A 17,870-nucleotide genomic window follows, 5' to 3' on the forward strand; every position below is an offset into this window, starting at 1 on the left:
GAGGTGCTGGGCATGTTACAGGAGTTTGCTCAGCTCCCCATAGATCTGCAGGATCAGGTCATTTCCAGCAGTGCTCCAACTCATCAGGACAATTAGCAAGGTCCCATTCATGTTCTTAACTGGGAAGTGCTGCTATTGTACCACAGGCAGGGACATGTGTCTGTCACCTTCTTCCCAGCTGATGGACACATGGATGCTGCTTGTTGTCCAGTTTGCTCCAGAAAGACCAGTTCAACACAACCCTGCTCTCAGGGACACACACTTGCCCAGCACACACAGAGCCATGGGCCCTCAGCACTTCTACACCTTAAACCATGATCTCCACAGGCAAACTTCAACTTTCTGCACCAAATCCTTCCTCAAATTGTTTTAGACCCCCTCAGCCCTATTCAGTAGCTCAGGGGGAGGCACCCACAGCCCTCTCTTTGGCAAGTGTGCCCCATGTCAACACAATCTATGCACAGAGGCAAGATCAGCTGTGAGCACTGGGTGGGAAATTGGGCATCTCCTGGCGCTGCCATCACTGCCCTCACCCATCCCCTTTGTACCCTCTCCAAGCAGATGTGCTGACATAGCTCCATAATTGACATGGATTTGCCTTGGCAAAGCATCTTTGCCTTCACTTGCTGCATCTCCCCAGCTCTAGAGCTGCTCAGGACTTGCTGACCATGAAAGCACGGTCATGGTCGGAGCTGCAAAGCCAGTTTGCACGGGAAGGACTTGCTCCCAAAACACAGTGGAGAACTCTCCTTTCTGCAACACCTTTTCTTTCTCCTTTCCAGCAGAAATGCTGTAAGTGTCTGTGGCTACAGACCCCAGAAACACTCACTAATGCTGAAGCCAGTGCAGATAACACTGCCCAGTATTTCTCCACTCCTGCCTTCCCTCTCACAGCCAGGATGGGAAATGCCAGCCCTGAGGAAATCGCACAGGTCTCACGTGGAGCAGGAACTCAGAGCAGAGCCCAAACTCGCAGCCCCCTACAGCACTTCCACACCTCCACATTCCCGTTCCCAAGTTTTTTGGAGCATTCCCCTCCTCTTAGCTCAGCTCTCCCGGCACAGGGACACAAGAGCCATCATGCACAGCTGTGGGAAGCTCGAGGCAGAAATAGCAGCTCATTACCAACCCACGTCAGCACACCAAGGGCCCCGACACGCCCTCCGTCCCCTCCGTCCCACACACCACCCTCACCACCCCCCCTGCTCATCCCTGCCCTCCTCCAGCCACAGGTCCCACCAAGAGGGGACAACCCAGGGCTGGCTCTACCAGGGGACATCTGTATTTCTCCTCAGCCTGTGCTCGTAGAGGTTCACACCAGCTGAATTGCTGCCCAGGTGCTGACAGGGCAAGACCATGCCCTGACTCCATTGCACTCTTGAAGGTTTCAATTAATCATAAAGCCAATTCCATTTTGGGTTCCATCTGTCTTTATTCCTTCAGGGACTAATAATGCCTCACTGTGTGTTTTCACATATTAGCTGAACTGAAATTAAGACAGATTTAAATATGAAATGCCTCAGAAGAAAATGCATTTTTTAAAAAGAAATCTCGGAGTCGTTACTGTTCTCAGCTTGGAAAAAGACCTTGTTAAGTAAAAACAGCGGGGTATTAATTTGGAAAACAACTCGAGTGAGTTCCTGCTCGTTCCAAGACATGCAAACAAACTAAAATCATTTTAAGAGGCTTTTATGACAGAGTATGTGTGGAAACGTGACACAACTTGCTTCCACAAGGAGAGGAGGAACATGCAGAGGAGATCAGACACACTCCTGTGTGCAGCCACCCTGCTGTACCAGGCGTGGACCAGAATCCAGAAACCCTCTTCAAGCCTCCCTGTTGCACTGACAGGAATAGATAAAACCCAAGAACCCTCATGGTTCATTGTGTATGGCAGGTTTGAGCTGCTCAAGGCTTAGGGAAACCTCATTTACATGTCACCCTACCGTTCCCACCCGGGTTCTGTGTTCCCACCTCTGCAATCCAGCCACAGGGGCTTTCCAACCAGCCAGGCCTGCAGGTCTGCTTTAATAAGGCAATTCCTGTGTTGATCTGGTGGTTTATACAAAGCAACAGCCCTAATTATTGATCTCAGCAGACGCAGTTAAGGATTAATGACCTGTCCCTCGCGGGGCTGTGCCCATCGTTCCCGGCTGTCGGGGCGGCAGCACCAACGTGTGCCCTCACTCCTCATCCACACAGAGACGTGTCCCACGTGGGACTCCCACGAGACTGATGCAGGTAGGGATGCCCAAAGCACAGGCCAGCTCCAGGATGATTGACAGAAGGGAACAGGTAGGGCTGGGCACCAGTAGGGAATAACAGAGGGAGTCACAGATGTGGGGAGAAGCTCTGTGGGAGGACATTCACCATGACCCACGTATTGCCCGGGCTCCAGCTACACCATCTGACTGTGGGAAGAGCCCTTCCTCTCTCTCATCCCCGACTTTCAGGGCAGACAGAAACAAAGAGGAGAAACAGTTTGGAAAGGATGGTTGCAAGAAAGTATACTACATGCTCCACGTTAAATTCATGAGAGACATGCGTGCCATGTGCTGGAGGGGCACTTCTGATGGAAGCAAAGACACAATCCTTTGATGGCTGCCTTCTGGAACTGGCTGCAGTACCTTGGAAGCTCATTAAATGCAGCAGAAAGGACAAGTGACGTACATCTATTGATGCTCTGAGCAGCAAATTAGTTTTCAAATCTATTCAGGGCTCATGCAGTGGCATCAAGGGGCCAAGGCTCAGTGGGAAGCAGCTGTGACAGCATTCCTCCAGCTGATATGGTGACTCCAAGCTGTCCCACGGGGAGGGGGCTGCCCACCAACCCAGCAACCTGGGGATGTTGGGTGGCCACAGACAGCTGCCCTGAGCAGCTCAGGGCTCACAGGGCTGCAGAGCTTCTCAGGCAGCCAAGCCAGTGAGTCATGCCCTTCCAAACACGCAAGGCAGCTTCGAGGGCCTCTGATGGACACCTCCTTTCAAGCAGAAAAAAGATCATCTAAAATAAAGGGAGATTAAAACCCAGCTCACAAGAAGACACAGAATGTCAGCACTTCAGGGAAGAGCAAGTAGTTAACAGTGACGACGAGTTTCTTCAGAAAGATAATTTCCAGTAAGCTGTTGTTTTCTCTCATCATCCCGTTCAAACACCTGGAGAGCCTTGAAGGGGTGAGGTTGGCAGCAATCTGGTGGAAGGCCTGAGGAACTGTCTTCATGGATGAATAATCACCTGTTTCAATGAATCTTTAAGCACATGAAGACACAGATGAGAAAAATCTTACTAAAACACTGTAGCAAGAGAAGAGGTATGGTGGAAGGTGACAACCTGGAAACAAGGTCTCTTGCTGAGACTTGGTCCCTCTTCAGTCAGGACAGCCAAGGACCATCCTTGGATGCCATGGAAACCCACATTATTTTGCCTCCTATGAAAGCTCTGTGACCAGCAGCTCTGCCAGCCTCTCCTCAGCACAACGGGAAGAGTGGAGGAGCAAATATGGCTAAATCCAGAAGACAGCCCACAAGAGGTAAGGGCAGCCCCCCAACAGCCCTCCAAAAGCCCATTTCTGCCACTGCCATTCAGCCCCAAGCCTGGCTTTGCATCCTGGCTGTGTGCAGCCAGTCAGCAATTAAATCCAGCAAAAGCCACAATCAGGAAGGGGGAGGAGGGTGCACACAGTGGGACCTACAGAGGAGGAGATGGGATCTGCATCCTCCCACGGGAGCTCAGACAATAGCTGTAATGGTTGGCTCAGTGCTGTCCACCCCAAATCCTCTGGGAGCAGGTACGTCACTGAGCATCCTGCATTTCCTCTCTCATTGTTCATCTCCCATTCTTTGCTTCCTTGTTCTACTCAATGCACTTCCTCTACCTCCCTTCTGAAACACAGGACAATGGGCTGCCACAGCCTCCTGCACACCCTGATTAAAGAGCACAGGCAGATGCCTCCTCTTTGTGGAGCCTTTTGCACCTATTGCTTGGAGGGAAAGCGGAGAATGCACAACATGGGAAAGTCACAGCAGGTCAGGAAAATAATGTGGGTGGTTAGCGAGGAAAACCTTTAAGCTTGTGAAGCCATTAGCTGAGTGCACAGGCTGTAGTAAAAAGGATAAACAGAGAACATAGAATCATATGGGTTGGAAAAGACATCTAAGATCATCAGGTCTAACCGTTAATCTCACACCACACTGCTAAACCAGGTCCCTCAGTGCCATATCTGCACATCTTTTAAATCCCTCCAGGGTTGTTCTGGTGCTTGACAACCCTTACAGTGAAGAAACTTTCCCTAATATCCAATCTAAACCTCCCCTGGTGCAACTGGAGGCCGTTTCCTCTTGTCCTGCTGCTTGTTCCCTGGGAGCAGAGCCCGACTCCCACCTGGCTCCACCCTCCTGCCAGGGAGTTGGAGAGCAAGAAGGATGAATAAATAGTGGCTGAAGAGACAGAGGAATACATGTTATGTCCAGCTGTGGAAACAGGTCTGCACTGAGAAATAGCAAGTTTGGGCTGGTTTTTTTGTGGCAGAAAGTGGTTAAGTAACCAGCCTGACTGTGTATTTTAAATGGAAACCACCACAATAACTCAAGGCTGCAGCACAGAGCATTTACTAAACACGAGGAGACAGAAACCACATGTTTTATATAATGCATGACCTGGCTGTGATGAGTTCTTCCTGCAGGTTGTGTCATCACCCCCCCTGCTAAGGAGAGGCCACTGCTGAGCTCTGCCAGGGCAGCTTCCCGGTGCTCCCGATCCGACCCCTGCCACGGCCCCAGGCAGCACCAGCGGGTCTGGGGGGCTGGGTCTTCAGGGAAGGACACCACACACAGGTCTTGGGACAACAGGAGCCATCTGTACTGCTGAGGCTGAGCCCTGGGATAACTGGGAGAACCCAATGGATCTCAGTGCTGTGGGAGCCGGGCAGGTCCACTCACTGCCCAGGTGTGATGTGAGGCCAAACACTCCACCTTCATCATCTGCATCCTCACTGCTCAGCCTCTCTGCCCACCTCTCTCGCACCACCTGCCCAACCCAGACCCCCCGGATGTGATCACTCACTCCAGAATTCCCATCCTTTACAGAAAGGACAACATCCTTGGACTAAAACCAGTCCCACAGAGTGAGGCCAAGACGTCCATCCCACCTTGACAACTCTCCAGCAGTTGCAGGAACCTGGCACAGGACAAGGACCTGACCCCGCACAGCTGCACCTGCTGCTTCCAGACACCAGCACTTCCCCAGCATTTCAACTCCCCCCAAAACCCAGGGGCAAACCTTCCATTCTAGACTTTTCTCTCCCAGTCTTCCAGAGAGCACAAGGATGGCAGTTTACTCTTTAATTGTTAATTACACTTCCTTGTTAGATTTCAGAGGCTGAAAAATGTTTAGGGATTTATTCTTCTGTGTAATTAACCACAATGATGAAACACTCATTTATACCGCACTGCAGTTTTTGTTAAGGTTATTCATAATGGGGGAAGGCTAAATAGGTTGAGTTCATTATCGTTACAGAAAAAAAATTGAGGTGACCCAATCAAATTAATTTGAAATTAAGTGCAGTGAGGCTGATAACTCCACACAAGTCAGGAGTTCAAATAAAAATAGAAGAGACAACCTACAAAGCAAGAAATTACAAGCGGGCAAGGAGTGGAGCTGGAATTACTGCGACTGGGACACGGCAAACACATGGTGTGGGCAAACAGGGCCACTGAAAAAATCAGGGAAAATTAATAAAGAGATGGGCAAAGACTGCAGGATGTAAAGGGGAAGCTGGAGGAGGAAGGAAGATGGAGGAAGGAGCTGGAAGACGGATTTGAAATAAATGGGCAGGGACAGTGCTTGTTAAGCTAACTAGATTTATTTCTCTGCCCAGAAATTCTTATGTCCTTACAAGACAGCATCAAAGCAAGGTCTTTAATTTTACTTTTCCTGGGTTTATTGCTTGGGCCCTAATGTTATTTAACAGCAGTGAGTGCCAACCAGTTTCATTGCACAGCTGGACCTGGCTCAAAACCATTAAATCTGGTGGAAGCTCTTTCCTCTTGACAGACACATCCTGAAGAAGCTGGTGCTTCTCCAGCAGAGCATGGAAGTCATGTACCCTGGGAGAATGGACACCACCAAGGTACTGATGGACAGAGCAAGGGGACAGCATTCTCCCATCCTTTTTCCCTAAAAAAAGAAGATGGGAAAACAGATCTAAAACCAGCTGGACCCCACAATGCTGAGCATTGCTGGGACACCCCAGCCCAGCACTGTGCAGGAGGCAACGGAGCCCATCACTTGGGGAGCCTCTTTTAGGCTTCTCTTGAGAAGCAGATACATGGTTTATGCCTCTCCTTCCTTTACCAAAGTGGTGCAAGCTCTCAATGAGCCTCAGAACTGGGTAACACTAATGGTGATTGGGATGTTCAGGATGCACATGGACATTGTTTAAGGGGTTTAATCTTGGGGATGGGGGGGAAATGGGGAAATGGTTAAGACAATCCATCTCTAGACAACTCCTGAGTGCTGCTGCACGATGATGTTTGAGTTATCACCTGGAATGAGTTTACTCCTGAGCCTTCATCAAGTCCTGTTTTAGCTCTCAGGGCCAAAGGGAACAGCGAGTCCACAGCAGTGCTGGGCTTGTGGGCAGAGGTTGTGCTGGGACTGCCCTGTGCCCTGGGCCATAGGGCAAACACCAGCTTGGACCATCAGTGTGACATCCCGTGCCCAGCCACCCCATCAGAACAGCACGTGGGTTTTTAAAGGACTGCCCAAAACACCAGGAGCCTCTCACTGCAGCTGCACAAGGGGTTTTCCTCCCAGCTCCCCACTTTGGCCAGGCCAAAATCTCACCTTCTGCCCTCTCCCAATGAAGTACAAACTGCTTCCCTTTGCCTTGAAGGTCCCACAGCTTAACTTTTCTCCATCCTCACCTCCAACTCACCCTAAGCGCACGGGGAGCATTTGGGATAAAGCTTCGAGAATGCATTCAACATAAATTATTATTCCCCTTCTAAACGGATTACAAAAATCCTTTTATTACAAAATACTAAAATGGTCAAATTATTGGTGTGGAAAAACGTTTCCTGAAGGTAAAGTTTTTAAAAATGGAGGTTTTAATCACAAGCATAATCCTTTCTGGCTCACATTTCCAGTCTTGTGAAACGTGGAGATACAGATTGCACAGAGGCCTGGCTGTGCCATGAACAAAGGAAGATGCTGCCTGTAAATAGCTCAGAGGACATCAGAAGACACTTCTCTCATCAGCAATCTTTTTTAGCTTAATATAGCTCCTCTTTGCATAAAACACTGACATTTTTGTAATGTTGGGACCCAATGGTGCGAATGCTGATTGTCATCTGAAGATACTGGAGTGTACCTTCAAAATATGCAAGAACATTTTAGAGACAGTAGTTTCACTTGCCTCCAAAATGCTGTATCTTAATATTTCATACTTATATATATTTAAATGTTAGTACCACAGGATAAATGCTAACATGCTTTTATGCTAATGCAATCACTGGAAATCCAGATAATGTTGTGTATTGGCATACACTGTTAGTGAATTATGGATACCTAAATGTACAACCCCACATGCCTAGCAATTATTTTTGTTAGCACATTTAACTTTTATTTCCAATCAGAGCACTTGAGGATTGTTCAAATGAAGTTTACTTTCGCAAACTGCAGAACAGAAAACATTTTTGTTAAAGGTTTAAAAACAGTAAGACTGTGATGAGGTTTTAGAGTTGCAATAAGGGCACTGCTCAGAGAACTCCACCAGATGGAACGATGTTTGATTTGGTCACAGACTCAGCGATTCAAACCCAAATGCCTAAAGTGAAGGACGTACAAGAGAAACAAGAGATAAAACCTTGATTTCTTCCCTGTCAGGTCACCATCTCCTGTGGCAGAGGCTCAGAGAGGCAGAGATGGATGCTGGGAGGACAGATCCTGGCAGCTGGACCCCAGGACCCTGTGCCCTGAGGCCCAAATCACACTGTGCTGCAGCTGCTTTTCAAGTCTGGTTTAAGCCAAATAAATAGGAGCAATATCACGAAGGAGAAATCCTGAGCTGGCCTTGGTATGCCTTTTCCTCCTCCTCCTGCCTTTGCTGATCCAAGTCTTGGCCAGCCACCTGGCCTGTTGGCTCAAGATGCTGATCCCCTGGAAAACCCTTTTATCCCAAATGGGCTTTCAGCACAGCCAGACCTGTGAGCCAGGTCCTGGCAGGACTGTGCAGGCCAGACCTGGGTGCTGCAGCTCATTGCTCCATCCCTTACCTGCTTCACTACCTGATCAGAGCTAAGGACATTGCAAATCTGGAGAAGTCCTGGGTATTTTTAAGAGTTGAAAAGCTCTGGATGTGACCCAAGCACGTCAGAGATCACTCTATGTCCAGTGGTTTCCTCCTGTGTTAAACACTTGCCTACAGCCAAACTCCCTTCTCCAGCCTGAGCTGTGCCAGGAGTTACTGACCTCCCGTGCCAGGCTGTGGAGCTATCATCATGCCATGATTTTCCTCTGGGAATGTTTGCCTGGCTTGGAACTGCTGGCCTGACCCAGCCTGGCTGAAGAGACCCGGGAGGTGGCCACAGACCCATTTGGTGAGCAGCAGAGCATCACCTCTAGTCCAGGCACAGCTCAGCATCCAGTGCAGGATTTGACACCATCCCCAGGCACACAAGCAGATCATGTCCCTACAGCCCAGTGAACTGTGACACCTCTGGGAATTTACTGGAAAGTCCTACCCCCTAACCAAGGCTCCTAGGAACAGCCATGTGTGAAAGAAATAAACAACAAGCCCTCAGAAAAACACGAGACATCAGGAAATGCTTAATGTGAAGTACCTGAAATGCCCCTGACAGTTTAACTAGAGCATGGAGTAAGCTGAGAAAATGTATGAACAAATAAATTAAGCAGAGAGCACACAGCAGACAAGTTGGCATGTAGGTGTCTATTGAGAAAGCTTAAGGACAGCAAGGGGAAAAAAAGCAAACCCAAGCCCAGGCATAATATTCTTCATATTTTGGAACAGAGCTCTCAGATAATGTACCATCCAAACCACTCAAAATCACCATCTGCCAGAATGTCCTTCAAAGAAAAAAGGTCTAAAAGTTTTTGAAGCAGCAGTTGAGTCATATCAGACGAGAGGTTGTTTCTGTCCAAGGAAAGGCCTTTGCCCTTGAGTGAGGAATGCTACACAAAAGCATGACTCTCGTGGCCACTGCTACACATCATATGATGTGACAATGAATTTTTTTGAGTCTTGAGACCATGACATGTCAGTTACATCTGGAAAGAAGCTCTTTAACAGCTCCTGTTATTTCACAAGTTACCTGCAAAGGTTTCCAGATCCTCTTCATAATCTTTGCTGTATGAAACATAAAATTAAGAGTCTACGTGCAACTGAAGACCCTGAGGAAACCATTCCAATATTGTTTCCAACATTAGGATACACCAGAATATGAAGAGCAGGTCTGTGTTTCTGATGTGTAAGGGCATATCTTATAGTGATCAGTGAGTCAGGCTCTGCTTCAGGCCAGCAGCTGGATCCCTTCCTGGTGTAAATCTGGGTACCTGCTCCTGTCCATGAGGCCGTATGACCTCACACCCACTGAGGGCCAACTGCATCAGACACAAGATTGCCAAAGAAATGTGTGCACCGTGTATTAGACTCAGCCATAAATCATTTATGATGTTGGAAAAGGCAACTATGCTTTTAGGTGTGGAAATATGCAGATAAAACAGTCCTGACTTTCAATCTGCACTCTGCACTTCTGACCCTGGAGTTTGGGACCATACAATGCATTTCTAAAGCCTCTGCACCTCTCAAAGCACATCCTACAAAGCCCCAAACCCCATAAAACTAAAAGGGCACCTAGCAAATGGAGCCCACATGGCACCACCTGAAGAACTAAATGTGATGCCCCAGCATGAGCCAGACTGGGCTCCTTCCCCTGAACCTGCAATATCCTGCAGGCCAGTCTCCTCCTGATTCAGCCTGCTGACCCCATTCCCCTTTGGTGTCAGAGGCACCAGGTCTGTGGGGCTAAAACCCCCCTCCAAAGACCATGGCAGTTGCTATATTTCTGAAGCCAGCATCTTGCTATCCTAAAGCAGCACAGGAAAAAGGAATAGGAGGGAGAAAGGTGGCACTTGTAACTGCACCCTCCTTCAGATCTTCCCCAAGAGAGGGCTGTCAAGGGGAGAGGAGGGAGGCAGAATTATCCCCCCTTGGACTTTGTACAAACAAAGAGCCTAGGAAAACCAAGAAACAACCATAGATTCAACACCAAATCACTCCGGGTAAGTCTAGCGAGCTGGATGAGGATGGACTGAGGAGAAGAGCAGGGTAAGGGGTGTGGCAAGGAAAGGGGAGAAGACAATTTTGGGGGATAAGACAATGTGGTGTGTCATATGCCAAGAGAAGCTCTCAGTTTCTGCTCTCAGAAATAAATCAAGAGAGACAAAGAGAGGCACAGAGCCCACCTGGTGTCCCGGGGTGGCCAGGGCTCACCTGGACAGGGCGGCTCCCAGGACGAAGGCAGCGTGTTCCTTCAGCGCCGCCTCGGAGCTGTTCAGCCCCTCGATCACCAGCCGGAGCCCTCCCATGGACAGGAAATCCTTGGCATTGTCCACCTGGGAGAGAGCAGGTCCCCATCAGCACGAACCCCCAGCTCCTGGAGAGCACCTCCCCTCAGAGAGCACAGCATCCCTTCCCTCCTGGTCCAACCAGCACAGTTTCAAAAGCAATTAAAAATTCAGAGGGAGCGGCTGTGGCTGAATTCTGTACAATCCTGCCACGATGTCATGGCTGCAGAGGCACAGTGTCCTGATGGGTGGCTTTGCCACACGCAGAAGGCATTGCTGGAAACTCAGATACTTTGATTATAGCTACCAAAACTGTTCCTGACATGAATTCTGGTAACTCAGGTCAAAAATTCGGTATATCTGATCGGAAAACTCCAGCTCTTTGCTCTCTCACCTGAGCGGGCCTTTACTGGGAACCCAGGGAACCCCACGTTTGGAAATGCAATTAATTAATTGATGCTGCAATTGTAGCACCAGGAGTCAGGGATGTTTAGGAGCCTGTCAGCACCAACAGTACACGTTGTGCTGCCTGGGGTGAGGAGCACGGGCAGTTCTGGGAATTTTCCATGAGTACCATCAACAACTTCATGTGGACAAGGAAAGAAAAAGTCAGGCCCTGCTTGGAGGAGCCAGCCAGGAACTTCCCCTCAGGACAGCCCGAGAAATTATTTTTCTAAAACAAAAAATATTGGACTAACTGCCAGTAAGGAAAAGTTTACACATTGGTGGGGGATTCATCAGCCTTTGACTCTAACCAGATCTGGGGCTAACCAGGCATAGTCCCAGTGGGCATCTGCTCCTGGAGAGGAGATCAGAAAAGGTTCTGAGTGCTTGCAAACAAAATTTAGAGAAACAGCACAAAGTGCTTCAAGTACAAAATTCAATCCAAAGTCAAATCAATGCATTTTGGTATTCAAGGATTTTTATTTTTGCAGTTTAAAAGGGGATCTGATGAAGCCTGTGCAAAAAAATCAGGGTTAGAAATTCGACATTTCTTCTCCCTGAAAGACAGGGAGAAAACAGCAATTGGTGGATGGGAACAGAATGTAAAAATCAGTTATCAGCCAGGCAAAGCGACCCCCTGATGGGGTGGGACAGGACAAGTGCCACAAGGCTTGCAGGGTATGTCAGGCTCCAGCACCGTGCTCCAGCTGGAACGCTCTTCTAGTGAACCATGACTTCATGCTCAGTGTTATATTTATCCAACCATGTACCTTCACCAAAATTGGCCATAAGTCAGGTATTTTAGGTACCCAAGAGAAGGAAGAAGCTTTATGTCCTATGGGTATGTTGTTCCCAACCAAAGCAGGACCTGGGGAGCTCCAGCTCATCTCTGCTCCCCACTGGGACAATACCCACCACTTGCTGTTCCTCTGCAAAGCTGGTCTCTGCAGGTCTGCTGGGGCTGATTCAGGATTTGCAGCAGCTTTTGTATCCTTTCAGATCCCATTCTTTTAACTGTCCCTATAAACCAGGCCTGCCAGAACTCTCAATTTTCTGCAGACCCACCTTTGTCTACAAAGAAGTCTATGCAGCAACCTAATTTCAGCTGTCAGTGGGTCCTTTTATTGCTCAGCCTCTGTAGAAACTGTTTTAAGGCTAGAATCGAACGTTGACTTCTGCACAATGGACAGGCAGGAGTTTGCATCCTGCATCAGGTGTGGGAAAACCAACCCCCACTGTAACCTCACCAGCACAGTCCTTCAGACCAACTCCAGCGTCAGTGAGACACCTCAGCTGCAGAATATAAATTGTGCTGTAGAGCCTGTTTTGAAGATGTGTTTATCTTTTTTAACTGGAGTCTGTTGTGAGAGCTCCTTCCCTCAGCCACCGTTTTAAAACCAACAAAATCCCCAAACTTAACAACTTGAAGGCATTAACCTCTCTGGGGAGCGGCAGAAGCTGTGAGGCAGCAGCTCGTGCCTCGCTTCAGTCCACTGGAATCGGCACAGAAGGAAAACCAAAGATCAAAAGAGCTCTTGAGTAAAGTACACAGGCAAAGTGGGAGAGGAGAGGGATGGGAGAAGAGCAAATATGACAGCAGTTATTCAGGGAGCAGCTTTGAATCGGAGGAGAAAGAAAACAGGGAAGGAAGGCGAGAGAGAAAACATTAGGAAACAAGAGCAAGGGAAAGCAGCGTGTCAACCGTAGGAGATGGAGAGGAAATTAGCACTGAGAGATGGTGTAGCATGTCAGAGGAGGGGAGAGAGGAAGATAAGGAGAGTAAATAATTGAGAGAAAGAGGCTGCAATGCCTGAGAACGGGTCTTGGCTCCGCACACGGCTGTGCAAGCACCATGAATGCTGTTTATGAGTTACGCTCTGCCCTCCTCACATTTGCATTTGGTTTTATGCATTACAGATAACTCAGCGAACCAAACCTTCCTGCCCCTTCTCCAAGATGAGCTCCTGAACATGCCAAGCTGAATCCTGACTGAGGAGAAGCAAACCAGAGCTGGCAACACAAATCTGAGCAAACACGGAGCCCTTGGGCTGACTCTTCAAAAGCAGGGGAGAGCATCTCTCCACGGGCTGGGCACCGGCCGCGGCTCCTTTGCTCCCTGCAGCGCGCTCGGAGCCACACACTGCTTCACATCCCGCTGCTCCGGGGGGCTCATGACCACACCACGGAGCAGGGAACATCCTTTGCTTGCACACCCTCCAGGGCATGGCATTTTCCACTCGACAGGGCGCTCTCTGCCCCGGAGGCAGCAGCAGGATGGCCGGGAGCCAAACAGTTATCAAGAGCCATGGCACGTCACCGTTCAGATGGAGGATGGGGAAGCGGGACCAGCAGAGCCGTCACTGGTCCCACATGAGGTGGGAGCTGCCCTGGGCCAGCCACACCTGCAAGGATCCCTGTCCTCCCTCAGCTGGGACTCACTGCAGAGCACTCCTGACAGTTCGGCCCTTCCAGGGTTATGCGGCACAAGCACATTTGGCTGCTGTTCAGTAATTACATTAAGCCAGTGCCGCTAAAGTCAGTCCCAAGCAGAGATAATGCTCTGGACGCATTCAACTGACTGGAAGAAGAAAGAGGAGGAAAAGCCATGCTGGCTTAGAGACAAGTCATATTTCTTATCAGCTTCCTGCCTGACGAGAAGGTGCTGCCCAGCCATCTGCCCCGACAGCGCGGGCACAGAGCAGCGCTGTGATCACGGCACAAAGGAGCCCTCTGTGCTCCCGACAGCCTCCCTGCCAGTCCCCCTTTCTGACCCCTTTGATGCTGGATGTGGTTCCCTTTGATGCTCCAGTCCCTGCTCCTCTCACCAATCTGAAATGGCTTGCCCCATCCTGTGCTACAACAAGCAGGTGGGATTTTATGCTGGAATAGTGCAGATCCTTACACTGGAATCCGAAGCATCCCAGGGTGTTTGGGGGTCGCTTTTCAGCGAACCCTTAACCAGGCAGGATTAGCCCTGAGTACAAATATAAAGCTCTTTGGGCAACCATTGTTCACACTTATTCTCTGAGTCAGGTGGATGCCATCAGTGAAACAAAAGCAGGGAGAACAAACAGCACAAAAGCTTCTGCATGCCCAGGACAGGGATTTAGTGTGAAATTCAGGACAAAGAGCCCTGGAAATAACACTTCTATTAGCTGGCATATGGACTCTCTCTCTCAGCAACACATTCCTTCAGCTATCTCCCCCTTAAGTACCACATTTGGTTTAACAAGTGACATTCCAGTGAAAGGGCACCTCCCAAGAGTTGTCCCATTCACACTCTGAAATGACAAAGTGACACTGGAAACTCTCCCGGACCATTCCCAACCATCCCAGTCACTGGGGAGGGAGAAGCCAAGTCCTTTCCCATGAGGCAGAACAGAGCCTCGATGCCCAGACACCCACCTAGAGGTGGCACCAGGGAAGGCACCAAGCCCAAGGGAGGAGAGCTCTGTGCCCGCAGCTGCGGCCAAGGAGAGGTAGAAATGTGTCAGCTGAGAGCAGAGCAAGAGAGATCAGAGGGAGGGGGGAAAAGTGTGAGCCCAAATCTGAGGAAGAAAGACTTCAGGAAATACATTCACCCTCACACAGAGCTAATTAGCACAGTGAGGCTCTACATGCCACTGCTTACTCAAGCCAAGACAAAATAGAGGGTTTTAGGTGGTTGTTGCCTCCTTGGTTTGAAAACATTCCCTGTGAACTGATGTAAGGGCACATACCTGCAACCACGACAGCTTTCCATGGAAGCAGCAAGAAAATAATTATTTTCTTAGCAGCCACCACTCTACTTACCCAAATATGGCACATAAAACCCCATTTTGCAACATTAAGCAGATAAAAGAAGAAAAAGAGAGGACAAGAAAACCCACCTGAGAACAGACAACAGATCAGGCAGCCCCTAGGAAACTTCTGGTTCCTGGCACAAGCAATGATTAATTCAAACCTGGATATAAAATAAGCCTGCACTAGCCCTCTGCTGTCTGTTATTGTCCCAGGATTATGGTAATTAAGCAATTTGTATTACCTGATACTGATAAGAAAAATAAACCCCTGTTTCTGACACCACATCGCCTGGATTTTACACGGTAGTTACTAATGCATTCTTGTTACCTGGTGAACATAATATTCGAGATCATAAAGGGCTGCTACTTTTTCATCCAACGTGGAGGCAGAACTGTTGAATTTGCTGATTAATTTAACCATAATTTCATAATCTGTTTCCATCTTCATGTTCAGCTTTTCAAACTCCTCCTTCAGCTGCTCTATGGGCCGGAACTTCTTCCTCACCTCTTCCTCTTGAGTCTTGAAAGCAGGAGGAGGAAACCACATGTGAAGATAGGAGATAAAGAGAGACAAGACAGACACAGAAAGAAATTCCAGCCTCAAATTTACAAGGGGAACCTGGCTGTCCATGCCAATGGGTTTAGTGCTGTGCATCAGAGATGCAGGGGCAGCATTGGAGGGTCCTTCTGAGAAGCCCAGGAACCCAGTTATCTGTGACATACCTGCAGCACCAGTGAGCACCAGGGCTTTGTACACCACTTCTAGGTCTATACACCATTTCTACACCATTTCTACAGCTATACACCATTTCCACACCATTTCTACAGCTATACACCATTTCTACATCCCATGTCCTTCCAGTGCACGGGGCCCAGAGGCAGCATTGCTGTTCTCTGCCTGCAAGTGGATGTTCTCAAGATCTGACTGGAAAAAGCCCTGAGCAACCTCTCTGATCCCACAGCTGACCCTGCCTGGAGCTGGAGATGGGGCTGGAAAGCTCCAGAGGTCCCATCCAGCCTGAAGTGCCCAGTGACTCCATGCCAGTGACATCAAGCAGATCTGCTCGGACATGGATGAAGATGCTTTTGTCATCCCAACGTTCCAGGATGGCTTTATCTCTCAGGGAAAGGTGCACTCACTGTGGGGACAGAAGCTGTCAGAAAGGGAAGCAGAAGGAGTGGTGATAAGCTGGGGGTAGCTGAAGTGTCAGGCCAGGGGGCTTGGCCAGGGGACAGCCTGTCCTGAGCAGGGCTCATCTCTCTGGTAGTAACAGCACCCCAAGCGCTGCCACAAACCAAGAGAGCTGACAAAAGGCATGTGGTGAGAAGGAAAATGATCTGTCAGAGATCTAGGAGAGCCCCAGAGCCAGAGGAGCCCTGGTGGCACTGGGACAGGCGGGGACAGAACCTGGTGCTGCAGGGCATGGATGAAGCAGAGAGGCCAGGCTGGAGCTGGGTTTCCCTAGAGCAGGAGAAAGCCAGAAAGACCCTTTTGAAAGGGATTCATCACAAACACAAATACCAAGCCATGTTTGTACCCAGGAGTGACCCCCAACTGGAGGGTTTCCACGAGCCCCAGTCCCCTGCAAGCACTGCCCTGCTCCTCACACAGCAACAGAAGCCAAGGGCTGGAGCCATCGGGGGAAGGGAGCAATGGAAGTGAAAGCTGTCAGTCTAATGACTGCTGGCCAGTTTAGCACAGGTACCACACACAGGGCCACCCCCACCCCAACCACTCCAAACTGCCTTTGCCGGAGCACAGACAGGCACAGGCTCAGTGTAACTGAATTTCCTCTGACACAGTTCCTTCAAGGATGAATTTGCTCCCTGCAGGAGTGACTGTAAATGGAATACTTTAGGTCCATTAGATGTAGCTGCTTTTAGCCCAGTTGATGGGACAAAAGCTATTTTAACAGGGGGTTTAAAATATGGCTTATTTTCATGTAATAGAGCATTGCTAATTTTTGCATTTCAATGATCCTCATTTCCAGCAACAATGAAATAATCTTAGAGCAAATGAAATACTGCCCTGCTGCCACATAAGGGGAAAGAAGCCTTACTCTGACTTCAAGACTTCACAGCCTTGAATTCTACTGCAGTTGTCCTTCAACTGAGCCAATGCCAAGGCAGCAGGAGCAGTGAAGGCCTAAGGAAATGCTGCTGAGGGGGAGAGGGCAAAGAGGCTGTGACCCCCCTGAGGAGTCACATATCATCCCACCAGTGGCTGGGGACAGTTCCAAGCCTGGAGAGGGCTGAAAGCAGCACTTCTATTCTATTTTACTTTGGATTGGAGCTTGTGTAAGGAAACTTCAGCCTGTGCTTCACCATGGCCTCTCGGGTTTTGCTAGCCAGAGCATGAGATTGGAAACCTAAAGCAAGGAGAGTAGTAACAGGGAAAGGAACTCCCTTTATAAATACTGTCACACTGCAATCTGGCCACATTGGGGTCTGCAGACATTTTTGTGAATCAAGCAGCAGTTGAATAAATAAATCAGGTTGCCCAGAGAAGCTGTGGCTGCCCCTGGATCCCTGGAAGTGTCCAAGGCCAGGTTGGATGGGGCTTGGAGCAACCTGGGCTAGTGGAAGGTGTCCCTGCCCATGGCAGGGGGTTGGAAAGAGATGATCTTTAAGGTGTCTTCCAACCCAAATCATTCACAGAATTATCGAATCATACAGAAAAGTCAGGGAACTATATCACTGACAGGTTAGTAATCGTATTTTAGGTTCATATTCACCAGATTAATTTGCCCAGTATTTTCCCAAGCAATCACTTTAACCGTCATATTTCTGCAATGTGTAACACAGGGTGTGTTCACATCCCTGCACTGTGCATTGCTTTACAAACAGGGAACTCTCTCCTTACCTTCCTTTCTGCCTTCTCACTTTCCTTCATTTTCGCCAAGGCCTTTTTGAGCTCCTGGGACGTGAATGAATTTGCATCAACATCCACCTTGCCCAGTCTTGCAGAAGAAACAAAACAAACCAGAACATGTTTTCAGTAAACAACTGCATCTATACTATTTTCACTGTGACATACTAGCAATGGCTAAGGGCAGGAG

The 17,870-nt window shown here is 49.0% G+C and overlaps 1 protein-coding gene across 4 annotated transcripts in view; it reads right to left on the reverse strand.

Annotated features, from left to right (window-relative positions):
- Positions 1-17,870, reverse strand: part of SIL1 (SIL1 nucleotide exchange factor) — a 99,772-nt gene that overhangs the window by 24,962 nt on the left and 56,940 nt on the right. For all 4 annotated transcript variants that reach the window (XM_032703250.1, XM_032703252.1, XM_032703251.1 and 1 more), the window contains 3 exons: positions 17,675-17,771; positions 15,140-15,331; positions 10,512-10,633 (listed from right to left, as the gene is read on the reverse strand). In XM_032703250.1, the coding sequence (XP_032559141.1) occupies positions 10,512-10,633; positions 15,140-15,331; positions 17,675-17,771 (411 nt within the window). The remainder of the gene's footprint in view (positions 1-10,511; positions 10,634-15,139; positions 15,332-17,674; positions 17,772-17,870) is intronic.

Source organism: Chiroxiphia lanceolata, chromosome 15, assembly GCF_009829145.1.
Source record: "Chiroxiphia lanceolata isolate bChiLan1 chromosome 15, bChiLan1.pri, whole genome shotgun sequence".
Classification (NCBI taxonomy): Eukaryota; Metazoa; Chordata; class Aves; order Passeriformes; family Pipridae; genus Chiroxiphia; species Chiroxiphia lanceolata.